This window comes from Pinus tabuliformis, chromosome 1_1 (assembly GCF_031772625.1).
Source record: "Pinus tabuliformis cultivar Carrire ecotype Pingquan chromosome 1_1, CPIR1, whole genome shotgun sequence".
Lineage (NCBI taxonomy): Eukaryota > Viridiplantae > Streptophyta > Pinopsida > Pinales > Pinaceae > Pinus > Pinus tabuliformis.
The window spans coordinates 814,021,727-814,047,185 of NC_142297.1; the positions used below are offsets into that span (position 1 = coordinate 814,021,727).

General features: G+C 37.5%; 1 protein-coding gene across 1 annotated transcript; it reads left to right on the forward strand.

The window, feature by feature from the left end:
* Positions 1 to 23,865: 23,865 nt before the first annotated feature.
* LOC149216549 (uncharacterized) lies at positions 23,866 to 24,856 on the forward strand. The gene has a single exon (XM_089392802.1). It carries the CDS (start codon positions 23,976 to 23,978, stop codon positions 24,678 to 24,680), a length of 705 nt encoding a protein of 234 aa, XP_089248928.1. The 5' UTR covers positions 23,866 to 23,975; the 3' UTR covers positions 24,681 to 24,856.
* The last annotated feature ends 603 nt before the right edge of the window (positions 24,857 to 25,459 follow it).

The window sequence follows — 25,459 nt, forward strand, 5'->3', positions numbered from 1 at the left end:
CATAACTTATTTCACAATAAAAATATTTCAATTAATATAATTTCTTAACATTTTTGTTAATTGAATCTAATAGGAAAAGGGTTATAATTAGTTTTGAGATATCTCTAAACCCTATATCCTCATGATTGTTGGGTGCGGATCCTGCTTATCTTCTTTATTCAGAGGTATTTCCGCATTGGACCTTAGTTCGTAATGGGGTGGCAACATCACCTATTTGTTTGCCACCAAGGGGTGACTTTGATTCTATGAGCCCCTGTTGGCAAGGGTTTGGGGATAGCACCACCGAAGCTAAAAGTAGATGTAAAATTTCCTTGTAAAGTATTATAATCTCATAGTCAATATGGGTCATTCATTAGGTAGATGATCCAATAGTAGAAGTCATGTTTAATTTAGGGTTTTTCCCTAGAAGGCAATCCCTCATTATATATGAGGGAATTGTATTGTGGCTGAATATATGTGTATTTTGAGCGAGAAATAGAGGAGATTGTGTGAGAGCGAAGAGGAAATTATATCGAATTTGTTGTAGGTTATATCTCTTCATTTTTCTGAATAATATAAAAGGAAGGACTAGATATTTCTATGTAGACGTAGCTCAAATTGGGTGAACCGCATATATCTATGTCTCTCTTGTTTTATACATTTTATGTGTTTGTGTTTCTGCAATATTTTATGTGTTCCATTCCTCTGTAATATTTAATTTTATAACCATGTCTACTAAAAATATTCCCATAGAAATTAAATTAAGGTTTTAATAAAATTAATGATGAGAATACTTTTATATTTAAAAGGTGAATTTATATAATACAAATAGTATTAGTAAGAACCAACATAGATTCATCTAGCTAAGTATCCAATCTATTACAACAACCAAATTGAAGGGAAGAGAGGGGAAGGGAGAGAAAGGGAAGGAGATAGTGAAAAAGTTGGGGTGCGGAGAGAGTGAGAGAGTGATGGGGGAGACAGAGAGAGGGAGGCAAGAGAGAGAGGGAAGAAAGGAGATAGGAGGGGGAGAGAGAAGGAGGAAAGAATAAATACATAGGTATATAGAGGTGGAGAGAGAGAGAGGGAGTGACAAGGGAGAGATGGAGAGAGAGAGGGAGAGAGGAGAGGTGGGAAGAGAGAGAATAGGTGGGGAGACATATAGAGAGAGAAGGGCAAGAGAGAGAGAGGGAGGCACAAAGATGGAGGGGAGAGAGAGAGAGAGAGATGGGGGGATAAACAAAGGGAGATGGGAGAGCAAGGGAGAGAGAGGACTCAACAGATAGAATGATAGAGAGATATAATTGGAGGGGGAGAGAGAGGGAAGTAAGAAGAAAGACATAGAGGGAGAAAGGTAGAGAGAGAGAGGGACTGACAAGGGAGAAATTGAGAGAGAGTAAGCGAGAGAGGAGAGCAGGAGGGAAGAGAGAGATGCAAAGAGGAAGAGGGAGGGACATAGAGAGATAGATATGGAGAAAGAGTGTGTATGATTGGGGGGTGGGATAGAGAGAGGGAAGAAGAAAGAGACACATAAATACAAAAAATATATATTATATAGTATTATTCAACAACCTAGATCCATCTTAGCATGGTTATATCAAGCATTGAGAGGGATCCAATATCTCGAGGTGCAAAAGTTTCCTCGCATTTTGTACTCAAAAAAAAATTTTGCACCTCGAGAGATTGGATCCCTCTCAGTGCTTGATAGATCCAGGTTAAGATGGATCTAGGTTGGTTTTTACAAGAATTAGATACAATACCTAAGACATTTAATTTATGTTGAAGGAGTAGTTGTTGACCTTGATAAAATAAAACTATCATGGAGTGGTCTGTTCCTTGTAATATTGTTGATATTCGATATTTTATGGGCTTACCTCGATATTATTGGTGTTTTATTGACGTGTTCTCTAGAATAGCCTATCCTATAACTTCTTTGCAAAAGAAAGGGAGAGCTTTTAAGTGGAATATTAGATGTCAGTGCAACTTTCAACAATTAAAACAATTGTTGACTTTAGCCTTGGTGCTAAAGATATCATATCAAGAGAAGGAGTTCATCGTATGAACTAAAGAATGTAAGGAAGGAGTGGGAGGAGTATTGGTGCAAGACGAAAATGTAACTCCTTATGAATCTCAAAAATTAAAAGAACATGAAATAAGGTACTCTGCCTATGATTTGGAATTAAGTACTATGGTACATGCTTTAAAAGTATGGAGACATTATTTATTGGGTAAAAAGATTGTATTGATGAACAACCATCAGTTTAACTAATTTCTTTAAGCAACCTAACCTTAATGCGTAGCAAGCCAGATGGATAACCTTCTTAAGTGAATTTTATTTTGATATTAGACATATAAAAGGGAATGAAAACCATGTGGCTAATGAATTAAGTACAAAAGTACATTATATATATGAAATTTCTTATCAGATCAAGGAGGCTACAATTAAAGATCCGTAATATATGTTCTTATGGCAGCAAATTAAAATATTAACCAACTCAAAAAATCAAATGGAATATGACATAAATAAAGATAGTTTGTTGAATTTTAGGCCAAGGGTTTATGTCCCTAATCAGATGGTTGTTAGGCAGTTAATGTTGGATGAGTTTCATAGAAGTCCTTATGCTATAAAAATAAATTATTTTTGGCCTAGAATGAGGAAATACATTGTTGAATACTTAGCTAAATTTTTGGAATATCAACAACTTAAGGTTGAGCACCAACATCCATATGGTTTGGTCCACCCATTACCCATTCCGGAGTGGAAATGGGAAGTTATCACATTAGACTTCATAACCGGTCTACCAAAAAATAAGAAACAAAATGACTCAATCATGGTAGTGGTTGATAAACTGAGTAAAGTAGCTCATTTCATCCTTGTTCATTCCACATACAAAAATGTGAAAATTGCAGACATATCTATGTGGAAATATTTAGATTGCATAGGATGTCGAAGGTAATAATTTTGGATAGAGATGTGAATTTCACATCATCATTTTGGAAAACTATTTTCATTGGTTTAAGTACATAGGTTCAGTTTAGTACTACATACCACTCTCAGATAGATGGTCAAACTAAATGGATGAATCAAGTATTGGAGGGTATGTTAAGAATGTATGTGATGCAACAACTGAGTAAGTTGGAGGTATACATTCATTTGTTGGAGTTTTCTTATAACAAAAATTATCATGAATCACTTAAGATGAGCCTTTTTGAAGTCCTATACAAGAGAAGGTACAAAACACTGGTCAGTTGGAACAAACCAAAGAATAAGATACTTTTAGGACTAGACATGCTTTCAGAAATAAAACAAATTGTGAGGAAATTCTAACAAAATTTGAAAGTTGTCCAAGATAGGCAGAAATCATATGCATATAGGAAAAGGTCCTACAAGGAATATCAAGTAGGAGACCATGTATACATTTGGGTAAAATCAAGAAAATTCACTCTATGGTGGGGCGAATGTATAAAATTAGCCCCCCGATATTGTGGACCCTTCCAAATCTTGAAAAGGATTGGACTTGTTGCATATCATCTTGCATTACCCAATCACATGCAAATTAAAAGAGTGTTTCATGTCTCCTTGTTAAAGAAGTATGTATATGACTCTAGGCATGTTATTAATTAGTAAGATGTTGATCCAGATCTTTTAACTTCAAGGATGCATAGATAATTTCATATAAAAGAATGCATTAACCAAGTAACTTAAATAAATGAGAAAGAAGCGGAAACCATAAAGCAACCATGAGATTAAAGACACAAAACAATTTGATTACAGTGTTCACCTAATGCGGGCTACGTCTCCGGGCCCTGCTCAAAGTGGGGAGACCTCTTTCATTAAATGGCAACACAAATGAATTATAATAAACTTTATATAAATGACCCTTATACCTCCAATTTTTTTCATGGACAAAATATGCAATGCTCAGATGTAGAAACTGACATCACCATTGGATTCGTGGTATGAAGTCATGTCAAATGACTATAAATTTGGTCATATTCTAAGAAAGTGACCTCTGAAGCTCCAAGGAATTTTAGATTCCCTCAAGATTCCATAAAATAATATTATCCTAAGATTCCTTCAAAATATTTCTCAATTTTTGTGCTCGCGTGGGTGTGGTTCAGGCCTTAGTGCTCCTAGTTCCACCTGCAAAAACTCAAATTCTGCTCCTTGGTCCACCACACCTCCATTTGGATGAGAAAATGTTGAGTTTTTTATATTAAAATGAGGGCAGAGTTAACAACCTACAAGTCGTGGTTCATAGGTGGCGAATTCGAATATGGTGGGGGAGGGTCAGGTTCAAAACCCGTTGTGCCCAAATTAAAGGTTTATTATTTTATATGGTTGCATTTTGTTTTGAACCATCGGTAGTTGTGATTTGAATAACAACAATGGTTTGTATTTGGGGTCGGTTGTTGGCGAGTCATCTCACATGGTTTGGCTGGGTTCAAACCCTACTAGCCTCCTAACACATGGCTCCTTTGTGTTGAAAGGTTTAATGGGTCCGCAAGTGGGTGGCCTGCCCACCATATTATATTCAATATATATGTGCAATGTCATTGACGGGTGGTGATTCGGACGAGTTAAAACCCCTCGAAACTCCTAACACGTGGCACCTTTGTGTTGAAAGGTTGGACGGGTCTAATGGTGGGTGGCCGTCCACTGTATTATATTCAATATATATATGCAGTGTCGTTGGGGGGTGGCGGCCCGCCACCCCAATATTTTTTTTCTTTTTTCTTTTATTATAGAATAATGGTTAAAATTTTGGATCTGGTTTTTGAGGGTCTCTTAGCAATTTAAATAGGTTACAAATTTGTCGTTTCTGACCATTGTTTTCCGTGTGCAATCCCTTCACCAAATTGTTGCCTCGTTAGTGATTGTCACTTTGCCTAGATTGACCTGAACTTTGACCAACTATAGCTTGAGCATAAAAACTCAATTTTGAGTTTTGTTCGAATCAGGACGATGAGCTTGGTGCTAGTTTTACTTTCATCTAATGACTTTGATTTTTGAGCTTAGGCCACTTCTATTTCTAGAGCCACCTAGATCATTCCTCCCCACTAATGAGATTTTGGGTCACCAAAAGCTTTATTAGTCAATTAGAGAGCGAGGGAATTTCTCCCTCACTTTATCCTTTTAAATCTAGCGAGCCTTAGTTAGATGCATTCCTTTGAAACCAATACGAAGGTACTCCACATCTCCCCATGGTGAAGTTCTGATCTTCCTATCAAAAATGATGTCCTTAGGTAGTTTTTCCAAGTATTCAAGTGAAAAATCATCCATTGTAGGAACCTGTCCAACCTCTTTCATGTCCATGATCAAAGGAGGCTTATGAATCTTCAAGTTTTCAATGTTCACCACTCAGCACATATGCATGTATGCTAGAAAATCATGAAAAAAAACATTGTCTCCAATCTTCTCTAATATGGTGAATGGGCCATATCAAATTGGTCTCAACTTCTATCCTTCCCCTTTCATTTTGTCTTTGTTTGTGTGGAGCCACACTTTATCTCCAACCTAGAATTGGTGATCGACTCGGTGCTTGTCACGTTGAGCTTTGTATTGAGCTTTAATTTTCTCCAACTTCTCTTGCACTACTAGTGAATCATCTGAATTCGTTGAATGAACTTCCCCGCTTTGTCTTTATCATCTTGCCCATTGGAATCTTCATCTCTCACAAACACAATGTGTGATTACTGGAATTTTGAGGTCTAAAATGGACCTCCTAAGGAAATTTTAAAATAATAGTGGAAATAATAAAATAAGATTACATTGCATCATCAAATTTTGGAGGGAAAAAAGAAAATACTATTTTTTCGACTTGTACTTTCATCTTATCTCCCTATGGGTTACTCAAATTTCCAGAAAAAATATTTATTACGTGCAGAATGTGATTCCTCATCCAAAGAGTACCCATGTTACATACTTTCAATGGATCATGTTGTTACAGGGAAAAGTGTCTACTCAGAACTGCGTATGCCACTAAGGTGTGACAGCTGCCTTAGAAACAAACAGAGTAAATCTACATTCATTTTTCCTTTATTAATTATAGATAGAGATGAACAAAGAAGACCAACCTCTGTCTTGCGCTAATCTCCTGCTTTGATTCCTCTCTTCCTTGATAGTCTTTCGCTACTTGTTCCCTTACACGCCCAGCTTCACAGGGTACCTGTAAGATCACAGTAGCATAGCACTATACAAATACATGGATCTATAATCATAAACAACTAGGATCAAATGTAAATTGACCATACAAATGCAACAAACATGAATGACACAAAAGTATGGAGGAAAACTTGAATAGCTTTTATTGATAAACAAGAAAGAGCCAAGAGGAGTTACAACCAGTTGTTCTGACCCAACATCAACCTCTCAGCAAGGAAGCCCCTCTTCACCTCATACAAAGCTTAGGTCACCCAAAAATCTGATGTTTGTCTCAAGAAACCAACAGCAATTCCTTACAATATGCAAAATTCTAGCCTCTGGATCTCTAGGATGAGGGATCCATATATAGATATCTGTAAGGGAGATGAGTCAGCTTGTGATTTTATTAATGTCTTCTCTCTGATAGTTCTTGCTTCCACTTGGGGATTGGTGATCTCTTACTCATCTTTGGTCAAATTCAGAGAGGCAAGTGTCACAGGAGAAGTTTCTGGAAACTTCCATTGCCTCTCCACCTCGCGGAATGACACTGCAATTTGTCATTTCTCCCCCATCGCACCCCATAGAAGGGATTTTTGAACTGCAACGCACCCACACAGTGTATTTAGGTGAGATGAAATGCACTTGGCTTGTGGAGCAACTGAAATGATCCTGTTTTGACCAATTCTGAGCAGTTTTTCATGGAGAACTTCTGGGAGAAGCTGTAATCTGTTGACCTTGTTCCTTTAGGGGTTAGAACAACACTTTTAGGGACTTAGGAGCCCTTGTTTTATGGAAATTTCATGCGTGGGGTTGTAGGGCCCAAAAATGTCTATAAAAGTTTCCCCCTAAAGCATTAGGTCGTCAATCTTTTGATGTCGGGTGAAATTCTTTATTATGAGGATCCGAAGTTCTTTCAAGCTGGGAGGAGACCTGTAATAAGATACAATACAATACTTATCTTCATAATATTTTCATGATCTAGCTGAGGTGGGCATTCCCATGCTCAGCTTTATAAATTCATTTTTATGTACATAAGACAGACAATCGTCTGAGTGTAGACTGATGATTCTGATAGAGCCATCATCCCTTTGATTGGATGATTATCTATGCAGCAATGATGTACATTTGATGTCTTTATTTTCCTGAATATATATCGCAGCTAGGATGGATGAGACTACATCTAGGGTCTTCAATCTCGTTCAATCTTCACTCGAAGTACAAGTCTATCCATGTGAGAGATGTTCTGAAGTCGAACATGGAAAGACATCACTTGATTACCAGCCAATAATATAAGCTGTTAACAAGCGCGAGAGGAATCACCAATAATGATAATGACCCTCAAGGTACTGCAGTACAATTCACGTGGTGTGAATAAAGGACTTGGCGTCGAACACAACGCAAAATCTTTCGGTCGAAGGCCATTGATGTAAACCTGTCATCGGAAGTGAGAAACTTGCCATTGAGGCATGCAAGCTTCAAAGTACTGAATGGGGTGTTCCTAGATCGACTTCTTGGATAATGAGCTGATGTCGACAAGGAGTGATCCATCATAGGAGGGCCTTAATGAATCCCACATCAATGACACGGAATGGAGCAAATGATTTTAATGGAGGTGAAAACGATCTGGTGATATAAGGTTCAGGGTGGCGGTCATGAAAGAATGGAGCATAAATGTATTGTAGTGGGTGAGACACAGGTGAATTCTTTGAATGACTTCTCTTGAACATATCGGCGACACTGACGTGATGGATTGGTAGCTTTAACCCCAAATGTGGATGGTATGATGGGACCATGGTGATGTGACTAGTGAATGAAACAACCCAACCCGACTTGGATGCAGAGTGAAAGTGTCATGTTCAAGAGCGACTTGCTACCAACAAAGTTTCTTCAAGTTTTCTTCCCAATTTTTCCCTAGTCATTGCTGACCAGTACCTCTTTATTTTTATCAAGCTTTAGGAGGATAACATATGCTTGTCCTATAATTTTCCCTTTAGGCAAACCCATCGCTATGGTTTAATGAGCCTAGCGATAGTGAAACTCGTTCTCGCCTATAGACAAGTTTGTCGCTATTAAAAATTTTAACGAGTTTAACGACAAAGATAACTTGGTCCTTTTCAATTTTAGAGAGTCTAAAAAGGAACGTAAAGGTAACTCCAAAATTCCTTTTTCGTCATCTAATCCCTTAAGTCCAAAAAAGTATAAAACAATACAGAAGGGATGAATTTTCGATACTTTTAACGAGCCAAACAAAACAAGCACTCGATCTTTTTGTGTAATAAACCCTCAGGTCCAAAAAGATCAAAATTTAGAGGAGGGATAGCACTTCTGGTCCCTTTAACGAGCTGGAGAGGCCAATGGCTCGGCAATCTTTTCATATTTTATGAGTCAGTTGAAAAGAGCTTAAAGGAGACTCGTCTTTTGAGGAACGAGTGATAAAATCGGTAGCAACTAATTGCAGGTAAGGTTTGGAATTTTCCAACCATGGCAGTGTTACAAGGATGGCTAACATGATCACTCTTCGTAGTTGTTCCTCAAAATAGGTAAATAATCAAATGGAGGTGAATGATCGGCCAATGCAATAGTGGAGGTGACGGTGCAAACACGACCAAGGCTTTAAAGGCTGAAGTATTACATTCACGATGGTTATTTACTGGAAATTGGTTCATTTTTTAATGAGCTTAAACTCTGGGGGGAACATGTGCTCATTTCTTATGTTTATTTTTTAACGAGCATGAAGTCCGCACTAAAACTGCTCGATTAATCCAGTCGTGTGATAAGAATGTCTCATATATAAAAACGATAATTTTAGAGTATTTCCCCACATCCTTTCTTTATGCAAGTTAGGAAACGACCAATCCTACGAGTTTAAAGGGTTAGAGGATCTACAAATTTTAAAAAATAAATAGTCGCTCTTCGCTTGCATGCCAAAAGGTTTGCATGCCCCTAGGTATAAGACAGAGTTTCAAGGTTACCCCTTCTTCTTTCCGTTAAAACATTTGTTTTACCGGGAGAGGTCTACCTCTTACAGGTTACCAAAGGTTGTTCTATTTACGACGTAAACAAAACACTTCTTCGACGATGTTTCTCGAAATAAACAAAGCTGAGTGGCGATGCTTTCCAACCCACATAACTTTGACAAGAAAATCTTATTCCAGAATAACCCCCTCTTCCAATCACGGACGGGAGTACAGACTACTCATATTCTCTCGTGGAAACCTACCCTATACCCAAAGTTTTCCTGCCGAAGCAGGCCAGGGTGCATGCCCCCTGGGTTCCAGTCATGTCCCCCGAATCACTCGCACTCATCAGGTGGACGAACTGGAGATTGAGACATTTCTTGCGTGAAAAGACCATTCAGGGATGGTACATGACTATTTGCTATGCGTCAACCAGGGAATGAAAGTTGGTCTACGAGCTTGACCACTCTTCCTTCGTGCGGAAAACACATTACTCTAAAGAGTGAAGAGACAATCGCTCCCATACAATAAATATAGTCTCGCCCAAGGAGTAGATTATAATCCAGGGGTCCTTGAACTACCATTACGTTCATTTGAACAGTTTTTCCTCTCAATGTTATTGGCACATTGGGAAGGATCCCTAACAGTCGACTGGTTCTTTTATAAAAGCCTATTAGATTTCTCATCTCAGGCAAAAGAGATGGCGAACCAAGCGCTTTCCAAGTAGTCGAGGAAAGGATACTCACAGAAGCCCCTTCATCTATGATGGTACCATCCATAACCATTCTATATATTTGAACGATAATTCAGAATGGTACAGTAGCTGGTAAACGGGGTCTACCTGGCTAATTCCAATCAAAGGAGACAACTAGGTTGCTTGGAGGTGGGACTGAATAGACGGTCGGGTATGACTCTGACGAACTTCCTTCCTGCGGTAAAGGAACGGGTAAATTTCCCCCATGTTCATTGGAGTCCGTGCTTACGAAAAGAATTTGGACGGTGTCATCCTTGTTTTCTTCGGTGACTGTATCATCTGAAGATGGAACCTCTGAAGGCAAGACCGGGTCAACTGCCGCCTCGACCTTTTGACTTTCGTCTGGTATGGGTTTAAATGGTTTGTCTTCAATGATAGATGCTTCAGCCGACCACCTGAGTGGGCCAGCAGGATTTTCAACTAGTGACGGACTCGGCAAGAGTTTTTTATATCCAGGAGGAAGTCGTAACGGTGAAACCGGACGATCGTCCAAAACTATTTTAGCCTCATCTAAGAAGGGACAACGATGGACAGCATGATCGCCTTCGCACAGTTTACAAGGAAATCTATATTTTCCTTTTTTTCCTAGGGCTTCACTTTCACTAGTCGATGGTGTGTTTTCAACATGATCATCAGAGGTTGACGACACCGGGTTGTGCAAACGAGGAGACCAGTCCCTTAAGATGCGAGGTATGCAAGGACAATCTCTATGAGAGTGGTCTCCTTTGCTAATGACACATGGCGATTTAGACCTGGTCGGTGAAGTGTGTGGATTTTCGCTAGACGACACTCGTTTGCCCCCATTCGCTTTTGGCTCCTTCTTCTTCTTCTCTTTCTTCTTTTACTTCTTCTTCTCAGGTACTTGACTTTTGGCTTTACCAGTCCCATCAAGCGAAGAGGAAGGAGGAGAAGAAGAATTAGAGGAAGTAGAAGGTTGGTGGGTAACTCTGGACTCGTCTAGTTGCTGACTCGATTGTTCAGGAATTGCGGTGTTCTGAATGACAGAGGTTGAGAAGAGCCATATAGGCAAGCTGATCGTCAATCCTGGAAGCGACAATGTGGCCATATGGGGTGCACCAACATCTCCCCAAGAGGAGAAGGGACTAGGATTTCCTCCAAGGGGAATTCCTTGGTTGGTGGATTCCGTTTTCTCAACCCAAGATCAATGTACGAAAGGGTAATGAATATTCCGTTTAAAATAAATTTTAGACGCTTTTACACAACTTGTTTTTTCAATTTTTAAGAGTCGAGAAAAAAAAAGATGACTCTAGTCTCCTTCGATTTTTAATGAGCCTAAAGTGACATGTGCTCATATGGACCTTTTTTGTTAAAGAGTCTGAAAAGGAATGAAAGGGACTGCTCTGGAAATCTAGGTAGAGGGATTACCAAACCAATCGCAAAACTGCAGAATACTTTTTACGGTACGGCAGTCAATCTTCAAGAATGATGTGTTCATTGCATTGCGATCGATAGGGTGGCAGACACGACTTCCTATGGAGAAAGGATTAAGCCTATTGGGGTCTCCCAAAATATACTCGACAGTATGTGGGAGCACAAGTCCGCACTGGCACTTATCGTCTCAAAGTGGAGGAATCACCCAACCATCAGTGAGAACAAGAGTTACTAGGCTTTATGACGTCGGAATACGTCTCTAGCCTAGACTTCTAAATGTTGTGTGTTAAGTTCCAAAGTGTTGTTAGATTCATTGAATTTATTTTATAGTTGATCTTGTTTATGAAGTTTGCCTTTCAGGATCACCGCGAGATGTAGATGTAATTCCTAAAATGCAATCTAAGATGATAAGCAGTCTTTTTATCTTCTTTGTGCAATGAAAATCCTAGCTACTAAGGAAAGAAAGACAGAATCCTTTCACAAAGAGCAAAGAGCACACTCTAAATGCACTTTCCTAAATCAAACCAATCAGACTGTCTAGATGCAAATGCACATGCATGTATTTGTTTTCGACTTTCTTAGTATATGAATGATAAGAAGAAAGTTGATGCACAAATCTGAATTTCTTTTCAAGCGAAAAATATCAACAAGTTTCTTTTCGAAATAAAAAATGGAGACGATCACAACACCTTACGATTTTGAAATGAATACTTGTTTTGACAGTAGAAAAATTACAAATTCAGACCAAAAACAATAGTAACAGGATAATCGACTATCAACAGCAATCAAACTCTTTCCTACGATTGAAATCGACACTTGCGACAGTTTCAAATCAAAGGACGACAGTACGTTTATGCTACTTTTGCAAAGGAGAACTAAAAATGACTCAACAAACACACAAAAACATTTACAGTTCTTTTGTACAAACGAGGAAGAATAACAACAAGGAAAAGGGGTTTCAAACAGACATATACTAATCACAGGCAGCAAAATTTAGGAATAGAACTGGAAAGAATGAATCACAGAAACCAAAACTGCACAAAGCCTAGCCTGATCAGTGCACCCGCAACACAGGGAATTTGAAATGCAGCGCACCTTCTACACTCGGGAAGTGCGCTGAATTTCAGATTCTCAGAACAGTACCTGCGTTGGGCCAGAAACGAGACTCTGTTTGGGTTCCAGGTCACAGTTTGCAGTTCAATTCATGGGTTTTGGCCGAGCAAAAGGTAATTAGTAACTCAACAATCAGGGGTAGATCTAAGGAGGATCTAAGAGCTATCCCAAGGGAAATCAGAGAGTTTGTGAATCAGTTGTTTAAATCATAAAAAGATCCCATAGATGGACTGAAGCATCATCTATCTACTTTGCATTTGCTATGGAAAATGCAGTTCGAATGCTACCTGTAAGTTTATGAAATAGACAACAAGGAAGATAAACAAACAAACTAACCCGAGTGGAGTCGCCATTTTGTTACAGGGAAAAGTGTCTACTCAGAACTGCTTATCCCACTAAGGTGTGACAGCTGCCTTAGAAACAAATAGAGTAAAGCTACTTTTGTTTTTCCTTTATGAATTATAGATAGAGAGGAACAAAGAAGACCAACCTCCATCTTGCGCTAATCTCCTGCTTTAATTCCTCTCTTCCTTGATAGTCTTTCGCTACTTGTTCCCTTGCACCCCAGCTTCACAAGGTACCTGTAAGATCACAGTAGCATAGCACTATACAAAGACATGGATCTGTAATCATAAACAATCTAGGACCAGATGTAAATTGACCATACAAATGCAACAAACGTGAATGACACAAAAGTATGGAGGAAAACTTGAATAGATTTTATTGATAAACAAGAATGACCCAAGAGGAGTTACAACCAGTTGTTCTGACCCAGCATCAACCTCTCAGAAAGGAAGCCCCTCTTCACCTCATCCAAAGCTTACATCACCCAACAATCTGATGTTTGTCTCAAGAAACCAACAACAATTCCTTACAATATGCAAAATTCCAGCCTCTGGATCTCTAGGATGAGGGATCCATATATAGATATCTGTAAGGGAGATGAGTCATCTTGTGATTTTATTAGTGTCTTCTCTCTGATAGTTCTTGCTTCCACTTGGAGATTGATGATCTCTTAGTCATCCTTGGTCGCATTCAGAGAGGCAAGTGTCACAAGAGAAGTTTCTGGAAGCTTCCATTGCCTCTCCACCTCGCGGAATGACACTTCCATTTGTCATTTCTCGCCCATCACACCCCATAGAAGGGCTTTTTGAAATGCAACGCACCCACACAGTGTATTTAGGTGAGATGCATGGCACTTGGCTTGTGGAACAGCTGAAATGATCCTGTTTTGACCAATTATGAGCAGTTTTTCATGGAGAACTTCTGGGAGAAGTTGTAATCTGTTGACCTTGTTCCTTTAGGGGTTAGAACAACACTTTTAGGGACTTAGGAGTGCTTGTTTTATGGACATTTCATGCTTGGGGTTGTAGGGCCCAAAAATGTCTATAACACCTGTACACGAAAAACGAGAAATACATGAAAAATGTGATTGCAATCACATTTTTCATGTATTTCTCATTTTTTGTGTAGAAGGGTCCATTGAAAGTATGCAACATGGGTATTACTTGGATGAGGAATTATTTTTTTCATCTAAAAAGTACTCCAACTCAATATTTGAGTAAACCCTTAGGAACATAAGTTGAAAATATGAGTTGAAAAATTAGTTTTATAATTTTATTATTTTTTTACTCCAAAAATGGTCAATCATCCCCCATGTTTGACATCATCATCTTGAATCCTATTAGTTCTTATATATTTTATTTTGGTTGTAAATTTTTCTTAGGAGGTCCATTTTAGACCTCAAAATTTTGCTAATGAAGGGATCCTTTAGTAAATATCCAAAGCATGTTTTGAACGGTGAGCTATGAGTGGATGAATTCACTGCCTGGTTGTATGCATGTTGTACATAGGGAAGTTTCTTGTCCCACAACTTGGGATTCTTGCCACAATAGCCTCAAAGTAAATGTATCACTGTGTGGTTGACAACCTTAGTTTGTTTGTCGGTATAAGGATGAAATATGTTTCTCCTCTTCAACTTGGTGTCCATCATTCTTGACAAACTTGTCCAAAACTCTCCAAGAAAGTGGGAAACCCAAAATAGACTCATACAAATTGGAAGAAGATATGAGCAGCCTGCTCTATAGTGACCTACCTTTTACAAGGCATTAATACACATTTTGATAAATTGATCCACAACAACATACAAATAGTCATGATCTCTCCTAGACAAAGGAAAAATGCCTACAAAATTTATTGGCACACTTTCCCATGGATGACTCGGAACAAGGAGTGGTGTATAGAGCCCCAATTTTCTATTAGTGGGCTTTCTAATTGAACACAACACACATCACTTTAAATATTGAGTCACAACATTTTTCATGTGAGGCCAATAACACAACCTCTGCAAATGACACAAAGTTTTCCCTATACCAAAATGAGCTGACACAAGAGAGGCATGTGCCTCTCTGAGTACATGTATTCTCTCATTGGTGGGGATACAAATTTTTCCAAGGTGTACAACAAATTTTCCTACAAATGGTAATTGTCCACCTGCGATCCATGAGTCAGCTTTGCATAAATCTCCTTAAAATTATCATCATCAACATATTGTTCAACATAACTTTCAAAAGACAAAGAAGCATTTTACAAAACTATAGATGCAAAAATAACAGGGAGAGAAAGCATATCTGCCACTTTGTTGCCGGTGCCCTTGCTGTATTCTATTACCAAGTGAAACTACTGGAGGAATCCCATTCATCTGAAATGACATGCTTGTTGACGCTTGGTATATGACTGGAGGTACTACAAGGGCTAGTGACCAGTGTAAATGATGGTCTACTTTCCAATCAAATAACACTTCCACTTCTTCATGCTTTGAACAAAGGCATACAACTCATTGTCATATGTGGGATATTTCACAACATATTGGGAGAATGTCTTCGAATGGTAACATACAGTTTCCTCTACTTCATCAATACTGCTCCCATGGCATATCCACTGGAATCAGTCACAATCTCAAAAAGCTGTTGGAAGCCAAGTAAGGAAAAAATTGGTGCAGTATTAATATTCTCTTTCAGTGTATCAAAGGATTTCTGCTGATTTCCTCCCCACTGAAAGGTTTTCTTCACACTTGTCAATGCATTTAAGGGAGATACAACGAAGGAGAAGTTGGCAATGAACCTTCTTCAATATTATACTACACCTAGAAAGCTATGATCCTTTTTGACATTGGTGGGTTTAGGCCACTTTATAATCACATAAATTTTACAAGGATCTATTTTTAATTGTGCACCTTTGACAATGTGACCCAAATAAACAAACGATGTCTTACCAAATTCACACTTAGAAATTTTGACATACAATTTTTCTTTTTGCAAAAAATCAAGCACCTTTTTAACATGACTCACATGATCTTCGCATGTCCTACTAAAAGCAAGAATGTTATGAATATACAAAAATACAAATTGATCAAGAAAAGGTTTGAAAATATCATTCATTACCCTCATGAATGTGGCCGGAGCATTGCATAGTCCGAATGTCATCACCAACCATTCAAACAACCCCTATTTCATCTTGAATGTAGCCTTCCATACATCTTGTTCTGCAATACGGACCTGACGATAACAACTGCGTATGTCTATTTTTGTGAAATAGACAACATTTTCCAATTTATCTAACAAATCATCAATGCAAGGGAGAGGATACCGATTCTTTACCATTATCTTATTGAGTGCATTGTAGTTCACACACATCCTCCATGAGCCATCCTTCTTTGGCACCAACATGATAGCTGAACTGCATAGAGAAGAACTTGGCCTTATGATCCCTTGGTTAAACATTTCTTGCACCTGCTTCTTTTTCTCCATCTCAATGGTTGAAAACCTGTGCATACCAATGTTGGGTAAAGGAGTATCCTACTGCAAGTGAATCTCATGTTGGATCTCATGCTTTGGAGGCAACCCACTTGGTTCCTGAAAAAACCCATTATAGGTAGAAACAAATTCATACAATTCCTTTTTATGAGTGGGATCAAAACCTTGGAAAGCTTTAGATTTCTCGACAACCTTTACTCTCACAACCATGAACATGCACCCTTTGCTGGAATTAATCAATCTCTTCATCTGACTTGCACTTACAAGGTTGGCATTGATTTTGGCATGATAAGCTCTAACAATGTATTCCACCTCATCTTTCGTGGGATGATACTTTTTTCATGGCGAAATAAAAATGCTTCTTTTTCATACAAATATGGACTCCCCAATACAATACCACAAATATCCAAGGGTACAACATCGAGATCAACCTCATATACTAGTTTGGATTCAAACAAATCTAACTCTACAATGCTTGGTTACATGTAATTTGGCTTTATCACACACCCAACCAAGAGGGTAGGGTTTCAGATGAGGCTTGGTCTCTAATCCTAACTTTTTAACCAAGGATTCTGAAATCAAATTTTCTTGTGAGATCGAATCAAACAAGGTTTCCACTTTAGTATGTTTCATTATGACTCTTATGTGGAACAATTCAATCTTCTTTCATTCATTAACAAGAGACTCATTTGAATAACTTGTACATGCATGGAATTCAGAATTCTCATTAGCATGAAGAGAAAGAGTACCTTGTATGCCCACTATTGTGATCTATGTCTCGTCACTGGAATCAGATCTAAGGTCATGTTGTGCAGTTGCCATCATCTTTTGCTTGTTCTTCCCACCAAATCTCTTTGGTTTCAAATCTCGATGTAACTTCCAATAGTGTTCATCATCATGGCCTTCCTTCTTGCAATGTCTGAAACATAGCTTTGCTCCTTCATCCTTCTTTCCTTTGAGCTCACCATTGTGAGCTTTGAAATATGATTTGTTTGGTTGCTCTTATTTATCATTCTTGCCACTAATTTCAAGGTGAATGGCCTTCACACAGGCTGCATCAATAGTAGTAGGCTCAAATAACAACAAAAAATTCATGATGTAACTATGTAAAGCACCAATATACTTTGTTATAGTTTTGGGTGAATCAAGTGAAATGCCCAAATTCAATGCTTGTTTTCTAAACTCTTCCGCAAAGCTTTGTACATCTTGAATGTTTCCTTGTCTCAAATATTTTCATTCCATTAAAGCCTTTTTTCGATAACCCAAAGGATAAAACTGATCTTTTAATTCATAAACAAAATTGGACCTTACCCAAGTTTATGCTACCTCTATGCAACTCTCTCTCCCAACAGACTAGAGCAGTGCCACCTAGATGAAGAGATGTTGAATGGATCTTGGCCTCATCTTCCTTGATCTTCTGAATCTAGTAATAAGCCTCGATTTGTCTAATCCATTTTTTGAGTTTCTCTGCATTACATTATCCATTATATGTGGGCAAATCAAATTTTACATCTAGCTTAAAAATTGGCTTCTTAAATGTATTCCTATGATTCTTATTAGAATGATGAGAAGAAGAAGAAGAAGAAATGTCACTAAAGGATGGAGATGGCGGTTCAGAAGCATCTCCTCTTCCACCTTCATGATTTAGCAATGGATGGTCATCTGGTTCTTTCTTCTTAGGCTTGATCGTCTTCTCATATTTTGCAAACAACTCGTCAATTTTCTTTGCCATAGTGAATAAGATCTTGCGATAATTTCGCTCTTCCTCAATTTGAGCTTCCTCATCTACCATGTTCCATCTTTGTGGTGCACGCCCCACTTCAAGATCAAAGGATTTGAGTTTTCCTTCTCCTCTTTGGAGCTTGTTCCTGATTAACATTCACTCATGCAACTTGCATTAAGAATACCTTCTCTGATACTGAACTTGATCCAGATCTTTTAACTTCAATGATGCATACATACTTACATATAAAAGAGAAAGTTAACCAAGTAACTTAAACACATGGAAAAGAAGCAGAAATAATAAAGGAACCATGAGATGAAAGGCACAAAATAATTTTATTACGGAGTTCACCTAATGTGGGTTACGTCTCTAGGCCGTACTAAAAAGTGGGGAGGCCTCTTTCACTAAATGGCAGCAAAAATAAATTACAATCAAATTTATATAAATGAACCTTATACCTCCAATTTATGTCATAGACGAAAAATACAAAGCTAAAATGCAGAAATGGACATCACCATTGGATTAGTGGCATGAAATCATGTCAAGCGACTATAAACTTGACCATATTATGAGAAAGTGACCTTTGGAGCTCCAAGGAATATTTAGATTCCCTCAAGATTCCCTACAAGAATATTCTCCCAAGATTCCTTCAAAATATTTCTCAGTTTCCATGCCTACCTAGGTGTGGTTCCGGCTTGGGCATTCCCGTTTCCACTTGTAAAAACTCAAATTCGTCTCCTTGATCTGCCACGCCTTCATTCTGATGAGCAAATGTTGAGGTTATTTATATTCAAATGAGAATGAAGTTAACAACATATGAGCCATGGTTTGTTGCTGGCAAAGGTGACTATGGCAGGGGTGGGCTAGGTTTAGAACCCGTCGCACCCGAATTAAAGGTTCATTGTTTTATATGGCGACATTTTGTTTTGGATCATTGATAGTTGTGATTTGAATAACAAAAATGGTTCGTATTTGGGGACACCTGTTGGTGAGCCTACCCACATGCGTCAGTGGGGTTCGAACACGTGGTGCCTTTTTGTTGAAGGGTTGAGCGGGTCCACCAGTGGGTGGGCCACCCACTATATTATATTCAATATAGATATATATAGATGCAATGTCATTGGGGGTGGAAGTTTGCCACCCCAAATTTTATAGAATAATCGTTAAAATTTTGGATCCCTTTTTAAGGGTCACTCAGTGAATGAAAGAGGAGAAAGATTATCCCTTTTCGACCATAATTTTTTTCCATCATCCCTTTGCCAAATTTTTCCCTCGTTAGTGACTACCACTTGGCCTAGTTTAACCAAAAATTTGACCGGCTATATCTGGAGCATACGAACTCAAATTAGAGTGTCGTTCACATCGTTGAAATTAGGGCAACAAACACCATGATCTTGTCCTAGTTTCACTTCAATCTGATCATTTTTCTTTTTGAGTTTTTTCAAGGCCACCTTAATTTCTAGAGCCACCCAGATTAGATGTGTAGGTGGAACTGAATGTAGAATTCTTAGCAGAAACCTTGAAGAGAGAAAAAACACTATGAAGACGATTTAACGCCCAAGTTAGTGAGGAAATTTAGTCTAGAAGAGGTCACTTGGGAGGATGAAAGCTTCATGCGAGAAACATACACATACTTGTTCCAAGGACAAGTATGAATATCGAGGATGGTGTTTCGCTCAAGGAGCAGGGACGTGTAACATCCTCCTTGGATGTAGAAATTTTTTTCATTTAATTTACTATGCAAAAACTTGGTAAATTATAAGTTAGTTAAAATAAAATAAAAAATAAAAAACTCTAGAAGTTAAAGATTCTAGTTTTTTTTCTTAAAAAAGAAATGTTATGCTAAATTATGAAATTACGGGAGAAGATCTAAAATAAAATCTTGAATTTTCCACATTGTTGGCCAATTACATCCTCCTCCCTTAGAGATGAAAGCATCTCAGTTTGGAAAGCCGAGGAAGGAAAAATGAGAGAGAGGTTGAAGGTGACAAGGGAGAGAGAGGAAAATACCTTGATCATGACATTTCCAAGGAAAGGACATTGTTGGGGTATTCTTGAGTTGATCAGCTGCCAGTGGAAACCCTAACCCTAGAGATTTCTTGGCTAGACTGAGACTCTTGAGGTCGAAGGAACAATACTTTCCGCTAACCAACTCTGGAAAATTTACAAGAGCCTCGGGGGAGATTTGGACGTGATTTCCAATCTCGCTAGTTGGTTGGGAGATTCTTCTATCATGATTAGTTCCCTGATAGATTGAAGTTTATAGATAAGTACCTGAAATTTTAAATTGATATGTCATTATGTTCAAATAACAATGTTATATATGTTTCTTTTTAATAAAGAATCAAAGTACTGGGTCTTGAATTAACATTATGTGGAAATATTGTTTGGAGTACTCTTGTAATATAATTATATTTTCTTAAGATATCTTTGTAAGTAAGAAATGTGATAAAAAAATTCCAAAGTATGTTTTGGAGAGGATTTTGGCGTGAATCCAATTTTTTTAAGAAGGGAGGTGATTTTTCTTTGTTAAAGAAATAGACACGTACAGTAAACTTGGTTATTCTTGGAATCATATTCTTTAATTATCAATCCCACAATCTAAGTGGTCTGAGTAAAGATAAGAATCCAAATGAGATAAAAGAGCTAGTGTTAAAGAGGAAACATTTCTAGTTCCTTCTTCTTTTAGAAATAAGCAAAAGCTTAAACATGGAAACCGAATTACCACAATTTGTAATCCATAACGTCATTAGGGTATTTTGGTTATAGTGTCTTGTTGCAGGTAAGATATAAAGGGAGTAGGTTAGTCCCATACTCGAAGCCAAGGGGTTTGTTATGAGGATAGTCCCAGTCTACATGTATAAAGCCAGAGGAAATATGGATAGAGCCCAATGGGGGTCAAACTCCATCTACCTTACTAGAACCGTTAGTAACTACCGTGATATGAAAAACAAATTATCACACAAATATATATCAATCTTAGAAAAAAATAAGTCATAAGGAACTAATCAAAAGAAGCTGTCAATAAAACCACGAATCTCTTTTTATCAATAGAATTATATTTACTATAAAGGATTCGTGCAAGGAAACATATGAGAAACCAAATTCTGAACCAAGCATCCATATTGTAATTCCAAACCAAGATTTTTCAATGATGAATAATAACCAACACAAAACAACCAAGAACCTAAAAATTACAGGAGTAAACCTTGTAATGGAACCAAGAAAGTTATGTCATTAATAAAAGTAGTTTCATAAGTAAAACAACTCTTAATAAATACATATACTTAGAAATTACATCTAAGCTAGTATTACAGTAAAAAGAAACCTTTCAAGGTGTTATAATTACATATTCAAGTATTAAACTCTTAATTTGTACAAAAAGAACAAAATAAAAACCTAGGGTAAACATAAACCCATAATAAAAGTGGACTAGTCTATAGTTTCAATATTTAACCCTAACAGGAGCATTGAAGCAAAGAAATGAAACATGTGAATAGACAATATGAGGCTCACAACCCTTAAAAACTAAACAAGGATGAATACTCCAGATAAGTAATGACATTTGGAAGATAGAAAGGAATCAATGCATGAGTTAGATAGTGCGTGGCTGCATCTTAAAAACCCGGTAGTAACAAAAAAACTAAGGGGAGGTGAGAACAATTTACTTGTAGACAATAGGTTGCGATGTTCCCTATAGTTAGCCATTTATATACATCTAAGGGGGAGACCAAGATAGGAAAAGAAAATGACTCCAGGGAAATGAAAATCTATGGTTCAAGAAAAACTTGTACTTGACATGGAATGATAGGTTACAGTGTAGCCTAGTTGAAGCCCTGGTTAAAAAAAATAACTGCATCATGATTTGAACCCTGTAGGAACAACTGAAACATTAGAAGAAAGTGAGGAAATGAGAACATAAAACATAACCTTCAGTGTACTTGGGAGGTTGTTAAAGAGCTTGCAAAAATAGAATATTGATGTTCTTCTGTAGACAAACCCTCCATGGAAATTGGAACCTGCACTAAAGCGAGAGAAAAACTTGTAAGGACTATTTGAAGTATCATAAACAATAATAAAACTGAAGGAGGGATTTTTTGATATTGACTATGGAGTTACAGTGGAATCAAACCAAAACCCTTGATGTTGTAGGGTTTGGTTGGAGAGTGACGACAACAAAAAGACATAATGACGATGCAGACTAGGAGACCAGAGGCGGGGTGGTACCCTTAACCATCCCTACAAATCATGGATCGTGTGATTGATACCTAGAATGATCAAGGGTAACCAATAAACCAAATAAAGTGTCCCATATAGACTAGACCTAAGTTATTGCTAAAAGTGCCACGAGGAGTGTCAAAAGACTTCTTGGATGTGACAACTATACTACTTTGTGAAAACCAAGAACAAGGTGTGCATAATAACATTGTTACACGTTAAAACACTCGATACTTCATTAAAATTGCCCACAAATGAATAATTCATATTTACGACAATTGTACCCAACAAATCTATTTAAATATATGTGAAATAGAACTCTTAGTACTTACTATTTAATTGCTAATTATGGAACAAATTATTAACATACTAAACCAAACCACAAATTAATAAAATGGTAAATCAAGTAGAAAATATTTTTTTCCTATATTTAGAGTCAATAAATGTTACACGATCATATTTGTGAGGATTAATATGAAAACTTTCAAAAACATAAAAAAATAGATGTTACAAGATCATATTTGTGATGATTAATATGAAAAATTTCAAGAACCTAAATGAAAGTAAGATTCATGTCCAGTAAAAAACAAAGGAAAACATTATCTTTGTAATATGATATTTATAATAATTAGTATAAAAATAATTTAATATTATTAAAAAAAAAAGTAAAATTCTATAGATAATAATTAATAAAAAATAATTTAATATTATTAAAAAAATTCTTAAAATTAGAGAATATTTCACTTTCCAAGGGACACTTAGATATTTACCATTTCTAAACACTAATACACTAATAGTGCAATTGGTAAACAATAAATTCTTATTAAACTCCAAATTTAACCTAATTCTAAAGCCCATCTAGATTAGTTTGTTTGTCTGGAGTCTCGACTTCCATTACAATTCAGTCTATCTAGATTATAGACTTGGAGACATCCCAACCAAACAATGTCAATAATGGGAATTGTAGTTTTGGCTCAGCCGGAAACCCAAAATACTTTATGACTAATTACATAAATTACCTTCTATATTAAAGCAAAATGTCGAAATTTTATCTGGAAACCTCTGTGTACCAAATAAAAGTCATTGCTTCGTACAATTATCTAGAAACAAGTGTACGAAATCATAGTCATTGCTTCGTCCAGTCCACTTGCGTTTGCGTGTACAACTCTGCATAGTCTGACGGCGAGAGCTAACGAGCCAACTATAGAAGACTATTAAATGACTGTTTAGGTCTAAGCTCGATAGCTATATAACTTTATGTGAGGACTGAGTGTTTGGAAAATTATTTTTGGTGGAGACCGAGTGTTTCGAAAGTCATCACACATGTATAGCTATTGAGCTTGGGAGTTGTTTATAGTGTGATTTTTTGGAGATTCACGGAATCCGGCCAAAGAAATTGAGATTAAATCTTGATTTATTGCAGTTAAAATAGTTTTTTAACTGCATATTTGGATTCAGCACCCTGGAAAACCCCTGGGACGGTTTGATGGTGCAGAAACTAGCTATCAAACTTGTGATTCCAATAAATTTCTGCCTTTTTTTTTGCCGGAAAAACCCAACTTCCAAAAAATCACATTATAGACAACTGCATTGAGCTTGCAGCTAAACAAACATTTAATACCCTCTAGCACTCTTGCCATTGTTTCGCCCAGTCCACTTGCGTTTGCGTGTACAACTCTGCATATTGACCCCATCGCATTAGGAGTTGCATTGCAAATTGCAGTGAGTCGTTTGAAAGTTCAAAGACGCGGCAGAATGTATCTAGTCTTCTTGCCTTCCTTCCTTCCTTCGCTCTATATAAACCTCCTCTCCTCCATCCCTTCTACATAGAAATCAAGTCCTCTCCCAAACTTTACTCATTCACGATTGATTTGGCTGAATGTTGTTCTCGCTGGATATGGCAGCGGCAAAATGTGTTGCTCTACTTCTTGTGGCACTGGCCGTGGGAGGCACCCACGCGGTGGACTTCGTGGTCACCAACTCTGTCGAGAGTAGCGACGGTGGGAAGAGATTCGACAACGAGATCGGGAGGGCCAACGCCGCCCAGATAATGGAAGCCGCCTCGCAATTCATCTGGCAGACCTTCGCCCAGCAAACTTCGACCGACAGGAAGAACGTGCAGACGGTCACTCTGTTTGTAGAAAGCAAGAGCGGTGTCGCCTACACGAGCAACGACCAAATCCACTTGAGCGCCGAGTACGTTGCCAATTATCAGGGCGATGTAAAGACTGAGATCACAGGCGTTCTGTACCACGAGATGACCCACGTCTGGCAGTGGAACGGCAACGGCAACGGCAACGTGCCGTCAGGGCTAATCGAAGGCATTGCGGATTATGTTCGCCTCACTGCGGGCTTTGCCCCCTCTACATGGCCTAAGCCCGGCAGCGGTGACAAGTGGGACCAGGGCTACGATACCACTGCCTACTTTCTCCAGTACTGTGACACCGTTACTTCTGGTTTCGTTGCGAAGATGAATTCGAAACTGCGCGATGGATGGAACGTGGGATTCTTCAACGACATCACTGGCAAGTCTGTGGATGAGCTTTGGAGTGATTACAAGGCTAAATATGCAAATTCAACCTGAGCCAAAGTAGTGGACAAAATGCTCCACCACAACGACTCCATAATAAATGGCATCTTAGCTGGTAGGTCTATAAAATTAATATAGCATATTATGTAATTTGGAGCTGATACTAAATGATGTGTCCCTGACCTACCATTCGCCTGACGTAATAAGAACAGTAAAACCAGTTATAAGCATTGCCATGTGTATTTGTATGATATTTCAATGGAGTTGAATTCTATTGAGAAAAGACGGTGGTGCTACCCAACTCCTTCATAGAATATGGCTTTACAGCATCGGTAACGCATCACTATAATTAATATTCATTAAAATGGTTTCACTATTAAAGTACGGTTTCGCATATTCATCAAATATGTTTTTAGCTAGTTTTAAAGTTGTCACTCTTCATGATATAGTTTGTTAGTTTCACACACATTAATGCTGTATATATTAATATATAATATATTAATGTTGTGTATAATATTTTTCACTTATTTAGTTTGTTGGTTTGACCTACGTTAATGTTATATATATTAATATATAATATATTAATGTTGTATATAATATTTTTCGATGTTTTGATTAATATATTATTTTTAGATTTTTAAGTATAGATATTTATTTTATTTTATTAGGGCTATTGTTAACTTATAAATAAATTTTATTAATAATATGTATAATTGAAATATTATATATATTTTATTTTATTTTATAATTTCTTTATGTGGATAAGTACGTTTATTTTAGGATAAGTTTTTTACATTTTAATTTAATTATGAATAATTATTAGGTGAATGGTA